A 21136-nucleotide genomic window follows, 5' to 3' on the forward strand; every position below is an offset into this window, starting at 1 on the left:
TTGCCTGAATTTCAGGATAGATTGACAAATGGGAGTGACATGTAATCAATTTATTCATCGGTGCGACATAAGAGAACCACTTCCAAATTCATGTCTTTGTCAGCTCTATGACTTTGTCCAGAATGGTTTTCTGTCCATATCGGACATGCAGCGCATTCCTTTGCCTGCTGCTCAATCCCCCCAACAAAGCCTTGTCCTTCATCAGGGCCTTGTCTCGGTCTATGCCACGGTAGCCAGCGACGGTCAGACGTGCCGCTTTGTGGATTAGCTGCTTCCACTTGGTTGTTAATCCCGGGAGCCCTCCGTTGGAGAAGGCTTGATTAATCTCTTCCTCGTCTTCATCGTCCTCCCATCCATCGTTGTCTTTGAATTCTACAAACTCCTCCCTGGACATGCACAGCATCTAAGAAAAGATTTAATCAAATGTGACCAGCCTCTTCAAGTTTAAATGGATTAGATGTCTATCAACACACAGGATACACTTAATGATGAGTGTAAAGACCGGTCAGATTCGGGTGGGACAGGGCAGGGTGAGTCCAAAAGCAGTATTCGTCATGTGTAGTTGATCAACATCCTTCTTTTTCCCGTCTAATCGCTATAATTGGTTATAACAGTGATAAACCAGTGTGTTTAAGTCCACGTAGGTCACCTTGAGTGTGCCATGTAGTTCGATGTCAGTGAGGCAGCCATTTTTTCCAAAGACAAATGCTCCTTTCTCCTGTAGTACCTCCCACATTTCCTTCAACAGCTGCTGATTCCCATCTGTGGAGCAAAAAGATGGAATTTAGAGCATTTTCGCAGGGGAATTTTATTTATTTTTTTTACGTATGGAGTTTTAACAATATTAGCTCGCAAAGAAATTACATTAACCTTTTGCAGCCGCTTTGTGTAGATTGGCGACGGGAATATCAACCGTGTCGTCGGCGTTGTCGTGATACGGTTGAGTGAAACCGTACATGTGCAGCAACTGCCAGTTGGCCATCTGCCCATATGTGTTGAACACCTCCTCTCCTTTCTTGATGGGGCACACGCACACCATCTTTAAAGTGTCCTGAGTGTGGAGGAAAAAGAACATGTTTGTATGATAAATGACAATGTTTTTGAAGCACTTTGGAAAAGGGGCTCACATTGTGAAGAAATGTTTTCAAACTTACTGGTGTGAATTCCAAATTAGCATTATGTTTGGAAACGTGGTTAAGCATGTCGGCCATGGGAACCATCATAGGTGGATTTGGGGGCTTCTCATCTTCCTCCTCATCCTCCTCCACTTCTGGTGGCTCTTGGAAACTACACAGGGTGGGATAATATAGTGGTATTTTGAATCAAGAGTTTAATTCATTTCCTCACACAGCACTTAAGTCCATTTTTTTTGTATTTCAAGCGGGTTGACTAGCCTGTACGCCATGACAAAAGCCACCAGTTGCGTGTACAGCTCCAGTGTGTGTGTCAGGGGGTTCCATATGTCAGGATGCTTGGCCATGAAAGGCAAAACAATATCTCTGTACTCGCTCTGGATGTTGGCCAGGTCTTTGTCCACTGCCTCTGGTATCCCAGTTCCTGTCAGCAGCCTGTCTCGTTCCTCTTTGGACCTTAAAGGACAGTGTCAGATTTTGGCCACGGGGGGTGCTGTTTCACCCAAAAGTAACTTCAAGCAGTTGCCACATCACCAATTTTAGATTTTGGGTTCTGAGAGTTTCAGACCTGGATGTAACATGTGGCTCGTTGGTCTAGGGGTATGATTCTCGCTTAGGGTGCGAGAGGTCCCGGGTTCAAATCCCGGACGAGCCCAGTTTTGCACATTTTTGGGTGGCGTTGCAACAGTTCACACAAAAATGAGGCATATCATTCAAATAGTTGAATTAAGGAATTACCACAGACTTCTATGTTTTCTTATTTTCTCACCAGAACATGGGATGATCTAGCATCTTAAAGTCGGTCCATAATGACAGGTATGATTTCCATTTCGATTGCGGTGCAGTGTATTCATACAGCAGAGCCAGCAGGAGTGGTACCCACCCAGACGAGCTCTCCAGAGAGACCTTCTCTGACGGGGGTTAAAACAGGGAAAAAAAGGCGGCGGAGTTGAATAAATTCCAAACCAGAATAGGTGAAGAGCTAAAAAGAATTATTTTAAAATCTGTCAACAATAAAACACAATACTATAGCAGATGAACAGTGCAGTACGTCACAGTAGTTAGTACCTCGCTCCAGCAGTGCAGAGAGGCTTGTCGTCCCTTGGTGAAGAAGAGCCGATCTGGGGATGGTGAACAACACCTCTCCTACCTTGATGTCATCCTGAGCCAGCATTCCGTAGTCGGCCACTGTGCCTTCTTTGCTCACTCGTACCTGCATATGCAATTGCAATGACGCAGCAGTCTCAGCAGAAGATTCTGCTTTGGGGATCACCATACCTTGGGGCTGAGCACGAGACCGACGCCATCGCACCACCGCAGGAAGTTCTGGAGGGGAGTGTCATCGTCTACCTGCAAAGAAGGAACAGGAGAATGGTTGTTAACCCGGACACTTGTGTATATGACATCCGTTTGGAGTCACTACAGCTCATCGATATCATAAAGCTGGGACTCAAACCTTTAGGCCGAAACTGATTGAAAACTACCACTTGGTTGGAGATAAGATTAGGATGGATGGACAGATGGATGCACTTCAACTTTTCTATCAACTAAAAGACATAAAGACACCTACTTAAATGTGTTTACTATACCATTTCTTTACACTTCGCAATGTTTCTGTCGATTACAATACGTGTTATAGAGCTCAAGGAAAGAATTGGAGAAGTTTGTGTTTGTAATTTTGTGTCAATAAAGTTTTGATAACAAAAGGAAATATGTACAATAGCAGGCGTGCTTAATTGGTGATTGTTTAAATGCACGCAATCGAAGCTAGCTTGCAACTTAGTCTGGTAAAAAATAAGGTAAATGCAACCCAGATATTTGTTTGTGTTATCTGAAGCTTATTTTTCTTGGGTATATCAACGTTGTGTTAGCAATACAGAGTCAGAATAAGAGGTTGTGTTAATGGGTAGTAGCACGTGTTAACCACATTGCCATTGGTCACAATGAAGTATTACATTGTCTCAATTAAATTGATCAGGCGGAACCGAACCTTGGGTCGTTTGGCTTCTGATGTCATTTTCGTCTGATGTGTTCTATCGAGCGGTCGTGTTGTTAAATCGTTTCATAGTCCATGGCTCAACCACTCAAGCATGTCCGTTTGTTCAAATCCCGGAAGCTCGACCGTAAACAAGTGCGAGTTTGATTAAGAAAAATAGAGCAGCGAAATATTTTCATGGTCCTCTCATTTGTAAGTGACAACAAGTTATGCTATAACGTCACCACATTTGTGTAGCAATTAGTCATATTATATAGTTAACGTTATTCTAAATATTCAGAGATGTGCCTTTTATTTCTACTTAATACTTAGTTGTGCTGGAATTCTATATGGCTCGTTGGTCTAGGGGTATGATTCTCGCTTTGGGTGCGAGAGGTCCCGGGTTCAAATCCCGGACGAGCCCAGTTTTTTTTTCTGTGTTGTAATATCACATTTTATTGCATATTTCACTCTTTCCTATCATATTCGCCGATCAATATTAAATACGCCAAAAGTAGTATTCGCGTAAGTAAAGTTTGCTACTAAATGGAAACCAAGAGAATAGTGTTGCATTTGTTTTTTTTGTAATTTTTATTATTGTTTTATTTAATTATTATTCAAATGAAAATGGTCAAATTCAAAATGACACTGAATTTTCCATCCTTCTTTTGCAGATCCACCAATGGAGGAACCATTTATATTGTTTCAGCTCCCTGTACGGGAGTCTCAAAGTGAAACACGCAATCGGAAGCATGCCGCAATGACTTCCGATGCCAAATAAAATAGACGATAATTTAGACTGAATATTCCTTTAAAAAATACATTTAAAAGACCTGAAGACAGAATGGAGTTACTCGGAGGAGAATTTTGTAATATGTCCCAGCAGGAACTGGCAGCTCCCGTCAACACTGTGGAGGTAAGCAGAAACACGCCGACATGGGAGCACCACGAGTTCGTAAAAATACAATGATGGATTTATGTCACTCATGTAGTATGAATCAAGTCCAATTCATTTTGACTGGGAGGGTTGGCAGACGTCATTCGCTGCAGGCCTCTCCCTGAAATTTTAGCATTCACAATCAGTCCTCTCAAATTCAATGAACTGGAAGTTTGTTTACCTTTGTCGATAGCAGGCAACGAGTTAAATATAATGAAATTAAAAAAATAAAAGTAAATTAAAAAAACACGCACCCCCCCAAAAAATAATTCGATTTTATAGTGTTATTGGGAGCAATAATTACACTCAATAACTTTCCAATTTTTTTTCTCTTTGTTGACATCTGTGATGAGTCAAGTTCTTCAATAAAACCACCTCTTAACACACTTCATAATAATCCGTTCTTTCATCCGACCTTTCTTTGATGCATTAGGAATTAAGGTATCTAATTTAAATAAACTGATATGCATTTTTTTGGTCCAAGTGCAAAGCTGACATTTTATTGTATCTTATCCCCGATATTTTTGTTCATTTCGACAGGACAAATGGAAACTGCTGCCTGCTTTTTTGAAGGTAATACACACACACCTGTGGTTACCTTTTTCTGTTATCGGAATAATCCTTTCCACTACGCTCAACATATCTAACAGAACAATCAAATATAATTCCTCTAAATTGCTGTCAATGTCATGTTTAAAATACTGGAATATTTGAATTTGTGTTCAAGGTGAAAGGCTTGGTGAAGCAGCACATCGACTCTTTCAATTATTTCATCAATGTGGAGGTAAATCAAAGGCCAGTCCACTAGGAATGTTATGTTAGTTCATTCTAATATTTTATATAATATTCTAATATGTTCTAATATTACGCAAAAAAAATGTTGTGGTCACACAGACTTCGGCAAAAGTCGATACCCTAGAAACCAAACAAAATGACTGTTTCACAATTTGAATGTTGTAATATTATAATATATACTTTAACGTTCATCATATTTTTATTTTAACCTTGTAATAGTTCAAATGTAATCTGGTTATATTCATATTCATTTTTCTCTCTGAATACTACATTGTATGACTTTTTGCAATTGCTCACGGCACCCCAGTGTGCCACGGCACAGTGGTTGGGAAACACTGGCCTATGTAATATATAATCTTAACATCCCACTCCAAAGATCAAGAAAATCATGACAGCCAACGACAAGATAACAAGTGACGCGGACCCAATGTGGTACATCAAGTAAGTGATATGCACTGAGAAGTTAGTCAGATATTTTGTTATTTCTTTAATGGATTTATACTTTAATGCGGATTAGTACATGATTAAATAATCCTGGTAAAGCATGTTTTAAAGATACTTGGTACAATTATGACGGCACATTTTTAAACCGGTTTGATCAACTCTCTCAAATATTTGTGTTCAGTGAACTGCTCATTTTTTGATCATTATACATTGTTTATTTTGGCAGGTACCTTAATATCTACATCGGCATGCCTGATGTAGAAGAGAGCTTCAATGTTACCCGGCCAGTTTCACCGCATGAGGTAAACCACCATTTGGGATGTTGTTGTTAAAAACAAGCTATTGTATGTCAGGTTTTAGAACATATAATTAGAACATACAGTTCTGCGTAATCTTATTTTAAATCAAAAATATGTCTTCCGGAAAAATGCAAACTTTATTCTATTGACTCAAATTCGTAATACTTCTATATTGAACATCTTTAAATATTAATCTTATTTTAAATAAAAAATATGTCTTCCGGAAAAGTGCAAACTTTATTCTAGTGACTCAAATTTGTATTACTTACTATATTGAACATCTATAAATATTAAACTTTCATCGTAAAATTATTGCAAGTATAGTATCGTAAAATATTGCAGTTTGTCTATATTTCCAAATCACTGTGGCTCTGAGCCTTACTCATAGTTGTGCGGAGTGTGCCCATGATGCACTTTTCATAGTGGTCAATAGGGGCGCTGTTGCAACCCATCACGTTCCATGCAGACTCGCCACATCACCACATTCTTGAAGCTTTCAATTTTCTTGGAATACATGTGGCTCGTTGGTCTAGGGGTATGATTCTCGCTTAGGGTGCGAGAGGTCCCGGGTTCAAATCCCGGACGAGCCCTGTCTTTTAACTTTTTGAGGTTCTAATGCACGTCATTTTTTTTATTTTGTTTGCTCTAGTGTCGTCTCCGAGACATGACCTACTCGGCACCGATCACGGTGGACATCGAGTACACACGTGGCAGTCAAAGAATCATCCGCAACGCTTTGCCAATTGGAAGGTACCTTGGCGATGTTAATCAGTGTTCATTTTCATCATTTAGTTATAAGTTCATGTTAACTAACCTCTGACATTGCTTGTGATTGGTCAGGATGCCCATCATGTTACGGAGCTCCAATTGTGTCCTGACAGGAAAGACACCCTTGGAGTTTTCCAAATTGAACGAATGCCCCCTGGATCCAGGTAGCAAAACTTTTTTTTTTTTTTTACAATTATTATCTGATTAATTAAATCATCTTTTCCCTCATTCGGTATTGCAGGAGGCTATTTCATTGTCAAAGGTCAGGAGAAAGTTATTCTGATCCAGGAACAGCTGTCCAAAAACAGGATCATTGTGGAGCAGGACAGGAAAGGTGCGGTGGGTGCCTCAGTTACCAGGTAGAGACCACCAACAGAAAGTAGCTTGTAAACGCCAAGTTAACGGCACTGTTTTTATTTCTGATTCACGCCTTCTGTTTGACATTCTTTGGTCCTTTGTTTCCACACCTCACTATTACAGCTCCACCCACGAGAAGAAAAGTAGAACAAACATGATCATGAAACAAGGACGATTCTACTTGAAGCACAACACCTTGACAGAAGACGCCCCCATCGCCATTATATTCAAGGTGCGTGCTTTGAAAGGGGCATCAGGGGGCGCCAAAGGACAGTGCTTCATATCCCAAACTACTAAACTGCCTTATGACTTTATAAGGACACTTGTTTAAGTCTTTTGGCTGCCACTGACGACGGCAGACGCCTATCACTCTCATAAGGATGCAATGAGTGAAATACTATGAAAAGTCAACTTTAGAGTGTTCCTTGGTGTGTAGTTTTTGTTTTTGATTTTAGTTACACCACCTCTACTTTTTAAATGATTCTCCGTTTATGACAGGGTTTGGGGGGAAAAAGCACACACGCTGTATCGAAGTCAATTAAAACAAGTAAAGAAATAGTTTTACATTCACTAATAACCCAAGCACACAGCTGAAGCAGACTACTCCGCTGTGCTCTCCTCACCTTATCTGACTTAATTCTGTGAAAATGTCAGTCAGCCAGCTGGCGTCATTAACTTCTTTCCCCACTGAGAACATAGCTCACGTCAAGTAGCAGTTTCTATCCCGAAGTTATCACTTTTGTGTGCTCACGCTGTTTGCACGTGCTTGTCTTCCATCCTGCTCTCCCCTCAAATGTGAAGACGGCTCCACAAAACCAGCACAGAATCCAGTGCTGCACAAGCGTTTGTTCCCACAGCCTCGCATTTCCATAAGCAAATGTCACAGACAATCCTGAGACTCCATGTACACACACACTGCCTCTTGATTTACCTCTGCCCCTATTTATTGTGTTTTAGAATATCTACTACTACTTTCACAGGTCCTCTTGCATCCTTCCTAATCATTTTGTATTATTTCGCCACATCCCGAACCAATACTTGGTATTGGAGCCCGATAAGGCTATTTTTGGAGGATTGGACCGTATCGCATTTGGTCACAAGATCAGATCTGATCCAGTATTCACGTGTTTATGGGTGCCGTCAATCAAACAGCTTGGCGAACATCTCTGTGTAGGCAATACTTCTCTTTCAAAACTAATGTTAGTCACAGAGCATCGTGTAGTAATATTTGTTAACAGAGCATTTCCTGATCAAGTACTAGCAGGAACCACTATAATGCAAAAACAAATATGATTTCACATTTACTGTTTTTTTGCATTATATTTACTAGGCTAAACATTTAGGATGGGTATAGGCAAAACATATCTTGGAAAGAAATCAGTAAAACAAAGTAGTATTGAGACACACTTTTAGTATAATTTTTACTCTGAGGCAGCCTGTAAATGTTCTTTCTCAAAAATTCCCACAAGTGGTTCAGAATTGGATGGTGAAAAAGTGCTTATAAATTGTTCTTGAGGAAAATGATTGAGTAACAAACTTGTAGCCTTTTTTCATAGGGAATGGGTGTGGAGAGTGACCAGGAGATCGTACAGATGATCGGTACAGAGGAACATGTGATGGCCAGCTTTGCCCCGAGCCTGGAAGAGTGTCAGAAAGCCCAAATCTTCACACAGACCCAGGTAGCTTGAGCATTTTCCCCCCAAATGTTTAAGGCCAACATTCATGCATTTTAACTGGGATTTTAAGTTGAATGCAACTCAAATGTACTTGAGAACTGGACTTTTCTTTTAAAAGAATGATAAATATCTGGCAAAAAAACTAGAGAGAGACTGTTGCCAGGTAAAACAAAATATGACCAAATAATTGATCAATTTCTGACAGCAACAAACTGACCAAATACTGGCAAAAATATGAACAAAAGAACTTGACAAACTTGGGTTACCTCACACTAAGAAGTCTTTATTGACAAATAATGGTTGTGTTGTGTTTACTGTTGTTGCCAGGCTCTGAGGTACCTCGGCAATAAAGTGCGCAGGCAGCGCATGTGGGGAGGACCTAAGAAAACCAAAATGGAGGAGGCCAGGGAACTCCTGGCATCATTGATTCTCACACACGTGCCTGTATGTGGAAAAAGCCCCAACGGATTATTGTTTATCTCGTCAAGTCGGGCTTGTTTGCAAGAAATATTGTTGTTTGTGTGTGTCCAGGTCAAAGAGTTTAACTTCAGGGCCAAATGTATATACTTGGCCGTGATGGTGCGCAGGGTGATCCTGGCACAAGGTAACAACAAGGTGGACGACAGAGATTACTATGGCAACAAACGCTTGGAGTTGGCCGGACAGGTACGTCGTGGAACGCCTCGTTTTGGTACAAAATATTTTTCTATCGATCGGAACTGGGTTGTTCTAGTTGTTTTAGTGGATGTGCATTGCCATCAATGGCAGCCAATGAGTTAATGCCTAAATAAATACAATAAATACTTTCCACGACAACGCACTCTTAACCGAACAAACACATTTAATTGAACTTGGATTAATATATACAGACACACTCAAACATAAGTTTAATGTAACTTTACACAAAACTGAATTCAATTTTTTTTTTAACCTTCGTTCTCTTCGGGTTAGTTGTTTGCCACCCCTCCACCCTCCCGTTCGCTATCGATGGGCTGTTTGCTGTACGTATTCCCTTCAAAATATTCCGAAAATGATGCACATTGATGTCCTCACAATAGTATAACACACGACTACTTGCCAACGAGAAGTACTAGTCTTGAATTAGCAATCGCTCCGCCAACGGGAGCTAACAGGCTAGGGCGAAAACAGGAAATGCAATAGCCTACCCACGTATTGATTGTGGGTAATGAAGTTTTATTCTGAGAAAGGGTGCCATTGGCTATTGGTGTTGTGTGCACGAGTATACTTCATTACCCAGAAAGCCCTCTTTTTGCCCGTGCATGCGCATTGTGCCTTTCCTGGTCGAAGCTTTTCTGAATAAATCGTTCAGTCCTCGTAGATATAGTAGTTATACACGAAAGAGATGCGTCAAAAAAGACAGTGCTCTACAATGATAAACAGCCTCTCATGCCATGGCCACCTGGCTTGGTCGCATCTCGAAATTTTGATCGTATCGCGAGCGAATTATTTGATCGAAATTTTCATCGTACCACGAGCATGTCGTACCACGAGGTACCACTGTATTTTGTGAATTTCTTTATTTACCAGTTTTTTAAATTAAACTTAAAACATTGTCGATTCTTGGCGCTAGGATATTGAGAAACAATTGAGATACATCGTATGGTAAATCACCGCTCTCTCGTCACCTACAGCTGTTGTTTGTTCCTACCTCCTTTTATTAAGACTCATTATGTTTCCCTCCGCCTTGTTTTTTTTCTGTTTTGTTGTCTTTACACTCTCAATCCTGCTTGTATTGCAGCCCTGCCTTTGTCAGGTGGGAGATATGCAGCGGGACCGAAATCCCAACGCTTTGCAACGGCTGGGATTTTTCAGCGTGCTGACAATAGACACGCTGCCTTGACTGTAGCGATTGAGCTAATCCGCGGGCCCTGCTCTGATAATGTCATTACGGGTGTCTTAAGGCATTTAATTTCCCCCCACCCCAACCTGGAGGAGGCAGGAGGGAGTTTTTTTTATTTATTTTTCAATAGGGGCTTACGCCAACAATCTTCTCACTCTCCAATTATGCTTTGCTGACATTCAACGTAATTGGCGTGGCTGTGCAACAAGAGCTTAATTTCTTGATTAATTGCAAGCCTGTTTGTTGTGATGTATGTTAATGCTCGGGGACCAGCTGCGGAACAGTTCTAAACTCATTGGCTGCCGTTGACAGCGATAAACGTCCAGATTCAGACAGAACGGTTATATTTTTGGGGGGTAACATTTTTTTCTAAATATAAGATTTTTTTCGTTTTTTTTTTTCTAGATACAACGCAGATTTTTACTTTTTTTCCCCTTTTACGGTATTAGTGTTTTTATTCTGTTTGAAGAATTGTGACTATACTGGAAAACCACTTTGAAACTCACTTTAAAAGGGAGAATTATGGCAACTGTACATACTTTTGGCTCTCGCAGCTTCTCTCCCTACTCTTTGAAGACCTGTTCAAAAAGTTCAACTCTGAACTGAAGAAGATTGCCGACCAGATCATCCCCAAACAGCGGGCGGCACAGTTCGATGTGGTCAAGCACATGAGACAAGACCAGATCACTAATGGCATGGTCAATGCCATATCCACTGTGAGTGTGTGGCCTGATGGCAATAGAAGACAAAAATTGAATCTGACTCATTTAGAATGATTTTTTTTCCAACCATTTTTCTTCATTGCAGGGCAACTGGTCCCTGAAAAGATTCAAGATGGACCGTCAAGGGGTGACCCAGGTCTTGTCTCGCCTTTCTTACATTTCAGCTCTGGGCATGATGACCCGGATCTCCTCCCAGTTCGAAAAGACCCGGAAGGTTAGCGGCCCCCGCTCCTTGCAGCCGTCACAGTGGGGCATGCTGTGCCCCTCTGACACACCTGAAGGAGAGGTGAGCATGTTTCAACAAATATTATTGGGTCACACTTAGGTTTGCCGCAATTAATTGGCTCTTTGACAAGTGATCGATTTTTGACTCAACTATTTTCAGAGTTGATTAATCGTTTTTTTTAATGTAAAAAATGGTTTAATGCTTATTTTTTTGACCAGATGATGTAATGAATAAAAATGAGCTATTTGCACTCATTTGCCTTTACTTAAGATAATAATGCTACAGTTACTAAGTATTTATAGACCAACATTACTTAACACATTTTGGTTCCAACCCATGCATTTATAATAATAATTTCTAGCATGTGATTGTTATGAGCCGACTAATCATGAAAATAATTGGTGATTTAATTAGCTCTACTACTACTTACAGTGCAGCAGTATTTTGAATTGAGTTGTGCATCTTACTAGTTTCATACTTTTTAAAAGATTTACGAGACAAACAATAATAGGTGATTGATTGCATGTAAATGCATAGAAATGGAGAAAATTGATTTGATATACGAGCACTACATACATCATGTCATCTTTTTGTGGTAGGCCTGTGGGTTGGTGAAAAACTTGGCACTGATGACTCACATTACCACCGACATGGAGGATAGTCCCATAATCAAGTTGGCCTTCAACCTAGGTGTGGAGGATGTCAACTTGCTATGTGGAGAGGAGCTGGCCTACCCCTCTGTCTTCCTCGTCTTCCTCAATGGTAAAACGATTTCTCAATTTTTTAATTCATGACAATTGGCTAAACTCCTTAGCAAGAGTGTCAGACGGGTTGGTTTGCAGGCCGCAATAACGTCAACTCGATTTCATGTGGGCCAGACCATTTTAGATATAATATTTAGATTTTTTTAAATAAATGGATTAAAAGAACTGGATTAAAAGCCCTGAATATTCAGTTTTTTTTATAGATCTAAACAAAGGGTTTATTTGAGCTTTTTTTCTTAGTAAGGGAAAATCTCTTTTAATCATTATGTTCCATATTAAAGTGGAAAATAGAAAATATTTTTAGGTATTTTTAGATTTTACTAAATGATTTTTGGACTAAAAACACAGAAATAAATGATTAAAAAATGCAGTTATTGATTTAAAAGGGGGAAAATAAGGAAATATAAAATACATCTATATCTATCATTTTAATTTGATCCTAAAACAGAAAGTCGGCACTCATGATTTACTTTCTCGGGCCACATAAAATGATGCGGCGGGCCAGATTTGGCCCCCGGGCCGCCACTTTGACACGTTTGCCTTAGAGCTTGGGAAGCAATGCTGTTGATCACTCCAACCTGGAGCACACCAAGTGAAAAAATATTTTTTGCGTTAATATACAATTGTGTGCTGTGTGAAAATTTCTAGTCATGTTTTTTTTTTCTTCTTAATACTCGTCATTTATTAGCGTAGCGTCTAATCTAAGTCTCTCTCAGCTGACCTTGGGCATGAGGACTCTTGATTTATACTCTTGAATATATGTAATATATGTTTAAGTCATTCATTCTATTCCGTTATCCACAGGAAACATTCTTGGCGTCATTCGAGATTATCACAAGCTAGTCTGCACCTTCAGGCTGATGCGCAGGGCGGGATTCATCAACGAGTTTGTGTCCATTTCTACTAATATGGCTGACCGATGCGTGTACATTTCATCGGATGGAGGGCGCCTTTGCAGGTTGTTGCTTTTACTGATATTTTTTTGTTGTTGAATACACATTATAAAACATTCCATCATTTTGAGGATTGCTAATACTTTAAATGTGTACATTTATATATACAAGGATATGGGTAATTTGAACAGAGCAAATTAAACCTGCAAGCCAAGATAACCCTGTACGTATTTGTTTGTGTGTCAATTCACGACAATACTCGCTTGTTGCCTTTGTAGACCATACATCATAGTGAAAAAGGGTCAACCCATGGTGAAGAAAAAGCACATAGAAGATCTGTCTCAAGGTTACAGGTAATTCCAGCCGCACGGTCTTAACATTTCATCCGTCAATTGCACGGCACTTGATTAACCCTCATGATTTGATAAACCTCAGATCCTTTGAGGACTTCCTGCACGAAGGTCTGGTTGAGTACCTGGATGTCAATGAGGAGAACGATTGTCAAATTGCCCTTTACGAGTACATGATAAATAAGTGAGTGCTTTAGTACACAATTTTCTCATTCAAGCTGCGCAATCTGACAATGCAGTGCTACGTATGAAGGATTTAAAAAAAAGAAAAGTTCTTATTTTCCCTTCACGTAGAGACACAACCCACTTAGAAATCGAGCCCTTCACACTACTTGGGGTGTGTGCCGGCCTCATCCCCTACCCCCACCACAACCAGTCGCCCAGGAACACATACCAGTGCGCTATGGGCAAGCAAGCCATGGGTAAGTTTCCCGCCATTCTCGGTGATAGACGTCCCATCCATTTGAACCGAAAATGGATTGGACATCTACTAGTCACAACCAAATTTAAATTCATAACAAAAGGGTGAAAAGAGCTGCACGATTTGACGTCAGTCATCGTCAATGCGCATTGAAAAGTGAGTAGCGTCAGTCATATGGTCGAGATAACCTCCCACTATTATCAGCGCAGCTTGAAATCAGAAAAAGAGCAGAGCAAGCGCGTTTGTGTTCTTCTTTGCCTGCGTATGTTTTTGTATTTGTGCGTATGCACATGGACATCAAACACCAGGCGCTTACGTAGGTCCTCCATTGTGCCATGTGTGTGCGGAGGCCCTTTCCCTGCCAGTCAACCCCGGCGTCATTAGCAATTCATTGTGTCTGCGCTGGCCGTGCTCAGGGGGGGTCGGTGTGCTCAGCTGCGAAAGAGCGCCGAGTGCGCACCCGCGGCTCCAGGGTAACCACAACTTCCCCAAACGGCCCCACTAACATTGGTAAACCCCCCTTGCAACAATTTAGACCCCCCACCCCAAGCCATCTTTACAAAAACACAGAGTGGAACTATATTTGGCCCAATATCCTCTGCCTGCTCTGTTTTGTGTGGACAAGGCTATACATGTGCAAATCTGCTTGTGCCTATTATCATTGGCACTGCGCTTGTAGCTCGATTGTCAAGTAATAGCATGTGACAAATGTCAAAGGCTCCCAGGGAGGCCATTAATTATGCCATAACTAGGCCTATTCCGCCTCACTGGTGGAGTTAAACAGCCACCAAAAACCCAAATCTGCCATTTAGACTAGACTGAAACAGATGGATTAAAGCATTGAGAGGAGTGGCAATTTAATAATGATTGCGTAATCCAGACTTTCCCACTATGTAGATCCGCACTATAGACAGACCACAAATGTACTGTTTATATATTGTTTTTTTTCCCCACATCCGCCGCACAGTTATGAGATCGATGGTTCGCTCCCAGCCTCAACGTTCCTGTGTGGAGTTTGCATGTTGCAGGTTTTCTCTGGATACTCCGGCTTGGTCCCAGAGCACAAAAACATACATTGTAGATTGATTGGCGACTCCAAACTGTCCGTAGCTGTGAATGTGTGCGTAAATGATTATTTGACTGTGTTCCCTGCATTTGTCTGGCAACTAGTTCAGGGCTTACCCTGGTTCCTGCCTATCATTAGCTAGGATAGGCTCCGGCGCCCACGTAACCCTCGTAAGCAAGAGAAGTTCAAAAATTAATGAATGATTTAAAAAAAAATCTCTCTTGTAAATACTGTAAATACTATCAGTCAATTAAAAGTGGGCATCCAAATCTCTAGGTACGATTGGGTACAACCAGAGGAACCGCATCGACACATTGATGTATTTGCTGGCGTACCCCCAGAAGCCCATGGTCAAAACCAAAACCATTGAAATGATCGACTTCGAGAAGCTGCCCGCTGGTCAGAATGCCACCGTGGCAGTCATGAGCTACAGCGGCTATGACATTGAGGACGCCCTCGTCATCAACAAAGCGTCGCTCGACCGAGGTAAGGAACACTTTTACTAGGGACTTATCCGATTTAATCCGTCACTACTATTACTCCTATTACTCTGCATTCATAGAAACAAACCCTATACAAAAAACTGTACTACAACAGCACACAACTCTGCCAAACACATCTTCTACAACGGTTTAACCAACCAACTAGTGGAAGAAAAAAATGCTCACGTCATTGCGGGCCAGCGTTTTAGGTTCTAGATTATGTTGAGTGCGTCTGATACTATAGCCGTTACTGACAATTGACCATGTCCTCAGGATTTGGTCGTTGTCTGGTGTACAAAAATGCCAAGTGCACATTGCGGCGCTACACAAACCAAACCTTTGACAAGGTACTGGGCCCCATGTTAGACGCCACCACTAGAAAGCCCATCTGGAGGCACAAAGTCCTGGACTCTGATGGGATCTGCTCCCCGGGTAAGTACTTAACCATGTTGAAAGTGTTAAATGTTTTTAATGGGAAAGGCATCACCTTAATTATGTCCATAGAGGTGGAAAAAAAAAACTTCTTTACTTAAAAAAAATGTCCATTAGAAAAAGTTGGATAAAAGCCATTACTTCCAGGGTGTGGCTGCAAACATTTTACTATTTTAACCCAGCGTGTGAGTATCCCAAAATTCCTGGCGTTCCTTGTTATATAACTGATGCCCATCTCAGATCCACTTGTGGTTTTGCATTTCCAGTGCCAGTCATTTTTTTAAATATAAGCTTGTATGCTCTATATTAAATGAAACTCATTGATCTATTGCTCCAGGTGAGCGCGTAGAGAACAAGCAGGTGCTGGTAAACAAATCCATGCCGACCGTCACTCAAACACCACTGGAGGGCAGCACCCAGCCAGGACAGCCACAATACAGGGACGTGCCCATCAGGTGGGTGATCAAGCATAGACAAGATGCGCAGGTTATCATACTGTGAAAACGCGCTTTCGGCCCCGTGACTCAAAACACGTTGCCTTCTTGCTCCGCAGCTACAAGGGCTCCACTGATTCATACATCGAGAAGGTCATGATCTCGTCCAATGCCGAAGACGCCTTCCTCATCAAGATCCTGCTCAGGCAGACCAGGAGGCCCGAGATCGGAGACAAGTTCAGCAGTCGGCACGGACAGAAAGGTGTGTGAGTAGCAAGAGAAACCTGTCTCCACAGGTTGCAACCCATCCTTTCCAGAGGTCTTTTTAATTAATTGGCTCTTTGTCCCATGTCAAACCATGGAAATTTATTGGACCCCAGCAGTATTCTGGCCTTAAAAAATGTGTTTACAACCTTCATTGTTGGCCGGAACCTCCCCTATAGAGGTGTCTCTATGATGTTTTAATCAAAAAAAGCTAACTGGCGCCGTGCATAATTCATTCTCTTCATTAAGGCAGTGGCCACAGGGCGGTCAGCTCGGGACGGGACAATGTCTGCTGTCTTGAATCGTGACGGAGAGTGCGGGGTCGCTGGAGGGTTAGCCCGGGTGGGGGCAGTGTGTTGAGGTGATCGCTAAACGTAGGAGAGGATCATTTCTTGTTAAAACTAACATGGAATTAAGCAAGAATACGACTTTCTGATGAAGAGGCAATTTTTACGCATGGATGAATCCAAGCATGTATCAGTTTGGGCTGGCTAATATGTCCTTAGATTCAAATATACACTAGCTTTTTTGGGAAACTTTTATCATTTGAATCCAATTACACATTTGCTTAGCATTTTTGTGTTTTTAAATCTTGAAATTATTTTGTTTCTTTTCCAAGCATCAACTTCAACAGAAATAATGGGAAAATTTAACAGTTTGTTCCTTCTATGTAGTGTAGAAGTGTTTATGTTTAAGGAAAACCAAATCAATTTTGCCATTAACTTTAGCTCTTTCAGGGACAGTAGTCACTACCTTCATCCTGTTTTTTTTTTCTTTTGACAATTAATAGCTTTAACTCTTTATAATCAAAGGACTATTTTTGGCATTTAGATGAATTCCATTAAAATGATTTTTAAAAAAAATACACTCTGGCTATGGCCCCAAGTAACACTCTAAAGTAGATTATACTTTTAATAATAATGAACTCATTACCTGCCATTGACAGCAATAGACGTACAATTTTTGCAACTGTGAGGACTGCCCTTGAATGCTCATCTTTCAGTTCATTCACCCCACCCTGTTAAAATGGATTGGACGTCTGGTACCGTCAATGGGAGCCAATGCGTTAAATGAAGGCCTTGCTAATGTTAAACAAAACCAAAAAGAGATTTGTTCAAGAAAGGGTTGAGTGAAGGATAAATTTCTGTTATTTAATTAGAAAGTGAATGTGAATGTCCTCCATCTTCTCATGACTGGTCCCATAAGTCCTGGTCAGCAGAGCAGAATAAGTTAATTATTTACCGGTCTCTCACACACACATACACACACACACACACACACACACACACACACACTCACACACGGATGAGGCTATGGGGAGGAGTGGGGTGGCCCATTGTGCGAGCCGCCAGCATGGGGCTGTAAGAGCTGTGATGGAGGGTGTTGGACCCTCACTGTTGTCTTGCCTTTCTCTGCTGATTTCATGCCTCTTTTATCATCCACTTTCACACAAAACAAACAACACCGAGCACGTCTGCCATGGGAACCGCCGGCCGGTCCTCGCCGCTCACCTACCTTACTATTTTAGCCTACTTTCTATATGTTTGGCCGGCACGTTTTGTCCCCCTCCCCTACTCTTTTGACTACGCCGGCCTTCCTCCCGCTCCCATTCAGACCGCCGCTTCCTGCTGCTGGACGACTTTCCAGTAAAACGCGGCACTTGTTGCCGGTCAACATCCTGTCACAACATCCTGCCTGACATTAGCAGTCGGTGGCGTAAACCAGGCAAGGCCAAAAAAAGAGATTTATCGCTGGAATTTTTTCCCCGCCTCAAGCAGAGGTTTAAATTTCTCCTGTCCAAAAATTCCCTCTTTACTTTCCCTGAGATTCAGCAATATGCCACGCTTCCTCTTCAGATAGATTGGACGCCTATTTGCGATAAACTATCGATGGACTTATTTGAATACACTGGCACAGTAAAAGTAACCACAACTTCTCTACGTCCTTCCCTGTTTTTTTTTTCATTTGCAAATGGGACTAAAATCTGTTTGCCCTGGCCAGGCAAGAGTACCCCCCCTCCTCCCTCCGCAAACATTTGCACTCGTACTTAAACGCTCGGCTACTGGGAGGCTTGACAAATCATAAAGATGAGCCTGTCCGTCCACATGAGGGAGGAAATGATCCAGTACAAGTCCTCACATAGGAACAAAGCTTCCAAAATAGGCCGAATAATTACTGCCTGGGAAAACTACAATTTGGAGAAATAGCTGAATAACTGGCTAAACAAATCCCCTGAAACCGCAGGTAAAAAACATGTCGGGAAAAAAAAACTGACAAAGAAAGAACAAAAATTTAGAACAATCTGAGAAAATTTCAAGTCTCGCAAAAACCTGTTGCCAACTTAAAAATGTTTCAAAATCAGCCATAAAAAAATTAACCAAAAGGTAATGAACTGTGCAACATAAGAATGCATTAACATGTCTAGGTGATTTTTCTGTGAGTATTAGGGATTGCTTCCACTGAAAAAGTATGAATAGACAAATTTCTTAATCATGAACAGTGAATACAATATACAGTGGAGTATGACAATATATGCATTTTATATATATATATATATATATATGTATATATATGTATATGTGTGTGTATGTGTGTGTATGTATGTATGTGTGTGTATATGTATATGTATATACATATACATATGTATATATGTGTATATATATATATGTATATATATATATATGTGTATATATATGTGTATATATATATGTATATATATATATGTGTATATATATAGGTAACTAATATTCATGAAATGTTCGTGTTTATGTATTTCAGGTGTTTGTGGCCTCATCGTCCCCCAAGAGGACATGCCTTTTTGTGACACGGGTATTTGTCCCGACATCATCATGAACCCACACGGCTATCCTTCCAGAATGACAGTATGTTCTTTTCACTGTCATTTGAACGGGAAGGGTCGAGCGTAAACAATCCTCTTACAGTGCCGTTAACGCATTCAATGCATTGGACGTCGAGCACCGTCAATGGCTGCAAAAGAGTTAAATAGCACAGTCTAGTGAGTTGATTCAGTAGATGAATTCTGTGAAAATATTTGGATTTAAAACTGTACAGTATTTGTGTGTCTGTCCCATTCCTGTAACAAAGGCCTCATTATCGCCTCCGGAGGTTATCATAGTCTCCCAGGTCTCTCTTCCTTTTGACTAAAAGACAGTTTGACCGTGGAGTCCAAACCGATAGCCATTACCTTGGCGACGGATGCCAACTGAGTGTTGCAAGTTTTATCGAACACGCACAGAAGACGTTTAGAGCGTCTCTGCCTGTAAAAAGCAGCGGTGATCTTTACTGCTCAAGTCGCCTCTGCCAGTACGGTTGCTAGTCACAGCCGTCGCCATGGCGAGCGTTCAGCAATGTTTGACCGCGGAGGACGTCGGAGAGTAGGTGTCGGTCCTTTTATGGCGCGGGGTCAGGAGCTGGGCCAGTGCGACCTAAGCATAATTACTGAAATCAGTCATCCCCATGCTGCTTTTAACTCATTGATCTTAATAAACAAAGCTCCTCCTATCACTTTAACATAGTTCCTCGCCACAAAGGCGGTACCAAAACGTATTTGTACTTGGGCTGGCAGCAAATAATCCCTTTTACATCAAAATTTTGAATTGAGACATTGCCACTTTGAATTCACCTGTTCATGATTTATTTCTTTTCCACTTGGCTGACCCAGGATCTGCTGTGCTAAACTATTATTATTATTAACTAAACTATACTTCCCATTTTACTAAACGATTCTGAAAAATACTTGAAAATAATTTAATAACTGTGCTCATCACCACAACCTTTTGGTTTCAGGTGGGGAAGCTCATCGAGCTCCTGGCCGGCAAGGCGGGAGTCCTGGACGGCCGTTTCCACTACGGGACGGCCTTTGGCGGCAGCAAAGTGAAGGATGTGTGTGAGGACCTGATCCGCTATGGATACAATTATCAAGGGAAGGACTACGTCACTTCGGGCATCACTGGGTAATTTGCGACCAATGTCAAGTTGCATTTTTCATTGAAATGTCACTTTAGTGCTGAAGAGTGAAAATATTCCCTTTCATGGAATCCCTGCAGTGAGCCCCTGGAGGCCTACATTTACTTTGGCCCAGTGTATTACCAAAAACTGAAGCACATGGTCTTAGACAAGATGCACGCCCGAGCGCGGGGTCCCCGAGCCGTTCTGACCAGGTAGCTTTGCTCCTCTCACTCTGAGGACGCAGTCCAGCGAGGATAACTTTTTATTTTTCCCGGCTCGTCTTAAGGCAACCGACGGAGGGGCGTTCCCGAGACGGCGGTCTGCGTCTAGGTGAGATGGAGCGAGACTGTCTGATTGGTTACGGTGCCAGCATGTTGCTCCTGGAGCGCCTCATGATATCCAGTGACGCGTTTGAAGTAGATGTGTGCGGAAAATGTGGCCTTTTGGGATACTCTGGCTGGTAAGAATATTGCAAATTTTCTCCTCACTTAACTCTTTGGCACTCCTTGACGTTGGATTTTTATTTTTATTTTTTTTATTAACTACCACAACACATTCTGAGACCCGAGCTGACAGTGAATGACTCAATCATTACGATTCCTATTCATCTCACAGGTGTCACTACTGCAAGTCGTCATGTAACGTGTCATCGCTACGTATCCCGTATGCTTGCAAACTGCTCTTCCAGGAGTTGCAGTCCATGAACATCATCCCACGTCTGAAACTGTCGCGCTACAACGAGTGACTGAACCAAAGAAACAGGCAAAAGTCATACATTTATTTTTCTTCACTTTTTTTTTGTGTATAATGTTTGCTCTCAGTTTATGTAAATAATAAACTCTCTGCAGTTTTTCACTCTCCACCGTTG

At 41.4% G+C, this 21136-nt stretch overlaps 2 protein-coding genes and 3 non-coding genes across 6 annotated transcripts; 4 read left to right on the forward strand and 1 right to left on the reverse strand.

Moving 5' to 3' along the window:
• Positions 1-35: 35 nt before the first annotated feature.
• setd6 (SET domain containing 6, protein lysine methyltransferase) lies at positions 36-3362 on the reverse strand. The gene is made up of 9 exons (XM_077595843.1): positions 3124-3362; positions 2412-2483; positions 2202-2346; positions 1903-2044; positions 1395-1589; positions 1155-1287; positions 871-1051; positions 650-762; positions 36-403 (listed from the first exon to the last, which is right to left on the reverse strand). Exons 1-9 carry the CDS (start codon positions 3148-3150, stop codon positions 89-91), a joined length of 1323 nt encoding a protein of 440 aa, XP_077451969.1. The 5' UTR covers positions 3151-3362; the 3' UTR covers positions 36-88.
• On the forward strand, positions 1717-1788 carry trnap-agg (transfer RNA proline (anticodon AGG)). Its single transcript has one exon. It is a non-coding gene; the product is annotated as a tRNA-Pro (tRNA).
• A 98-nt stretch (positions 3363-3460) lies between the features above and the next one.
• trnap-ugg (transfer RNA proline (anticodon UGG)) lies at positions 3461-3532 on the forward strand. Its single transcript has one exon. It is a non-coding gene; the product is annotated as a tRNA-Pro (tRNA).
• A 254-nt stretch (positions 3533-3786) lies between these two features.
• Positions 3787-21128, forward strand: polr3b (polymerase (RNA) III (DNA directed) polypeptide B). 2 transcript variants are annotated; one of them, XM_077596622.1, is made up of 28 exons: positions 3787-4024; positions 4586-4618; positions 4773-4829; positions 5217-5281; positions 5511-5586; positions 6233-6333; positions 6424-6515; positions 6593-6710; positions 6832-6940; positions 8265-8387; positions 8712-8828; positions 8916-9050; positions 10800-10961; positions 11053-11253; positions 11793-11955; positions 12762-12915; positions 13129-13203; positions 13286-13384; positions 13495-13622; positions 14964-15173; positions 15443-15601; positions 15939-16056; positions 16155-16297; positions 19078-19181; positions 20107-20273; positions 20367-20480; positions 20555-20728; positions 20884-21128. In XM_077596622.1, exons 1-28 carry the CDS (start codon positions 3953-3955, stop codon positions 21011-21013), a joined length of 3399 nt encoding a protein of 1132 aa, XP_077452748.1. In that variant the 5' UTR covers positions 3787-3952; the 3' UTR covers positions 21014-21128. The 2 variants fall into 2 exon arrangements, with proteins under 2 accessions (XP_077452748.1, XP_077452749.1); XM_077596623.1 differs by having other exon boundaries at positions 3994-4024; positions 5148-5281.
• On the forward strand, positions 6102-6173 carry trnap-agg (transfer RNA proline (anticodon AGG)). The gene has a single exon. It is a non-coding gene; the product is annotated as a tRNA-Pro (tRNA).
• Positions 21129-21136: the final 8 nt, after the last annotated feature.

Source organism: Stigmatopora argus, chromosome 3, assembly GCF_051989625.1.
Source record: "Stigmatopora argus isolate UIUO_Sarg chromosome 3, RoL_Sarg_1.0, whole genome shotgun sequence".
Classification (NCBI taxonomy): Eukaryota; Metazoa; Chordata; class Actinopteri; order Syngnathiformes; family Syngnathidae; genus Stigmatopora; species Stigmatopora argus.

Bases quoted from the DNA above. Each gene is read 5' to 3' on its own strand.
- setd6 (XM_077595843.1), bottom strand. From the start codon at position 3,150: ATGACATCAGAAGCCAAACGACCCAAG. The intron at 2,347-2,411 runs GTATGGTGATCC...TTGCATATGCAG, and splicing joins GTCTCGTGCTCAGCCCCAAG to GTACGAGTGAGCAAAGAAGG. The intron at 1,052-1,154 runs GTAAGTTTGAAA...CTCCACACTCAG, and splicing joins CTAATTTGGAATTCACACCA to GACACTTTAAAGATGGTGTG.
- polr3b (XM_077596622.1), top strand. From the start codon at position 3,953: ATGGAGTTACTCGGAGGAGAATTTTGTAATATGTCCCAGCAGGAACTG. The intron at 11,254-11,792 runs GTGAGCATGTTT...TTTTTGTGGTAG, and splicing joins CTGACACACCTGAAGGAGAG to GCCTGTGGGTTGGTGAAAAA. The intron at 13,385-13,494 runs GTGAGTGCTTTA...CCCTTCACGTAG, and splicing joins TACGAGTACATGATAAATAA to AGACACAACCCACTTAGAAA.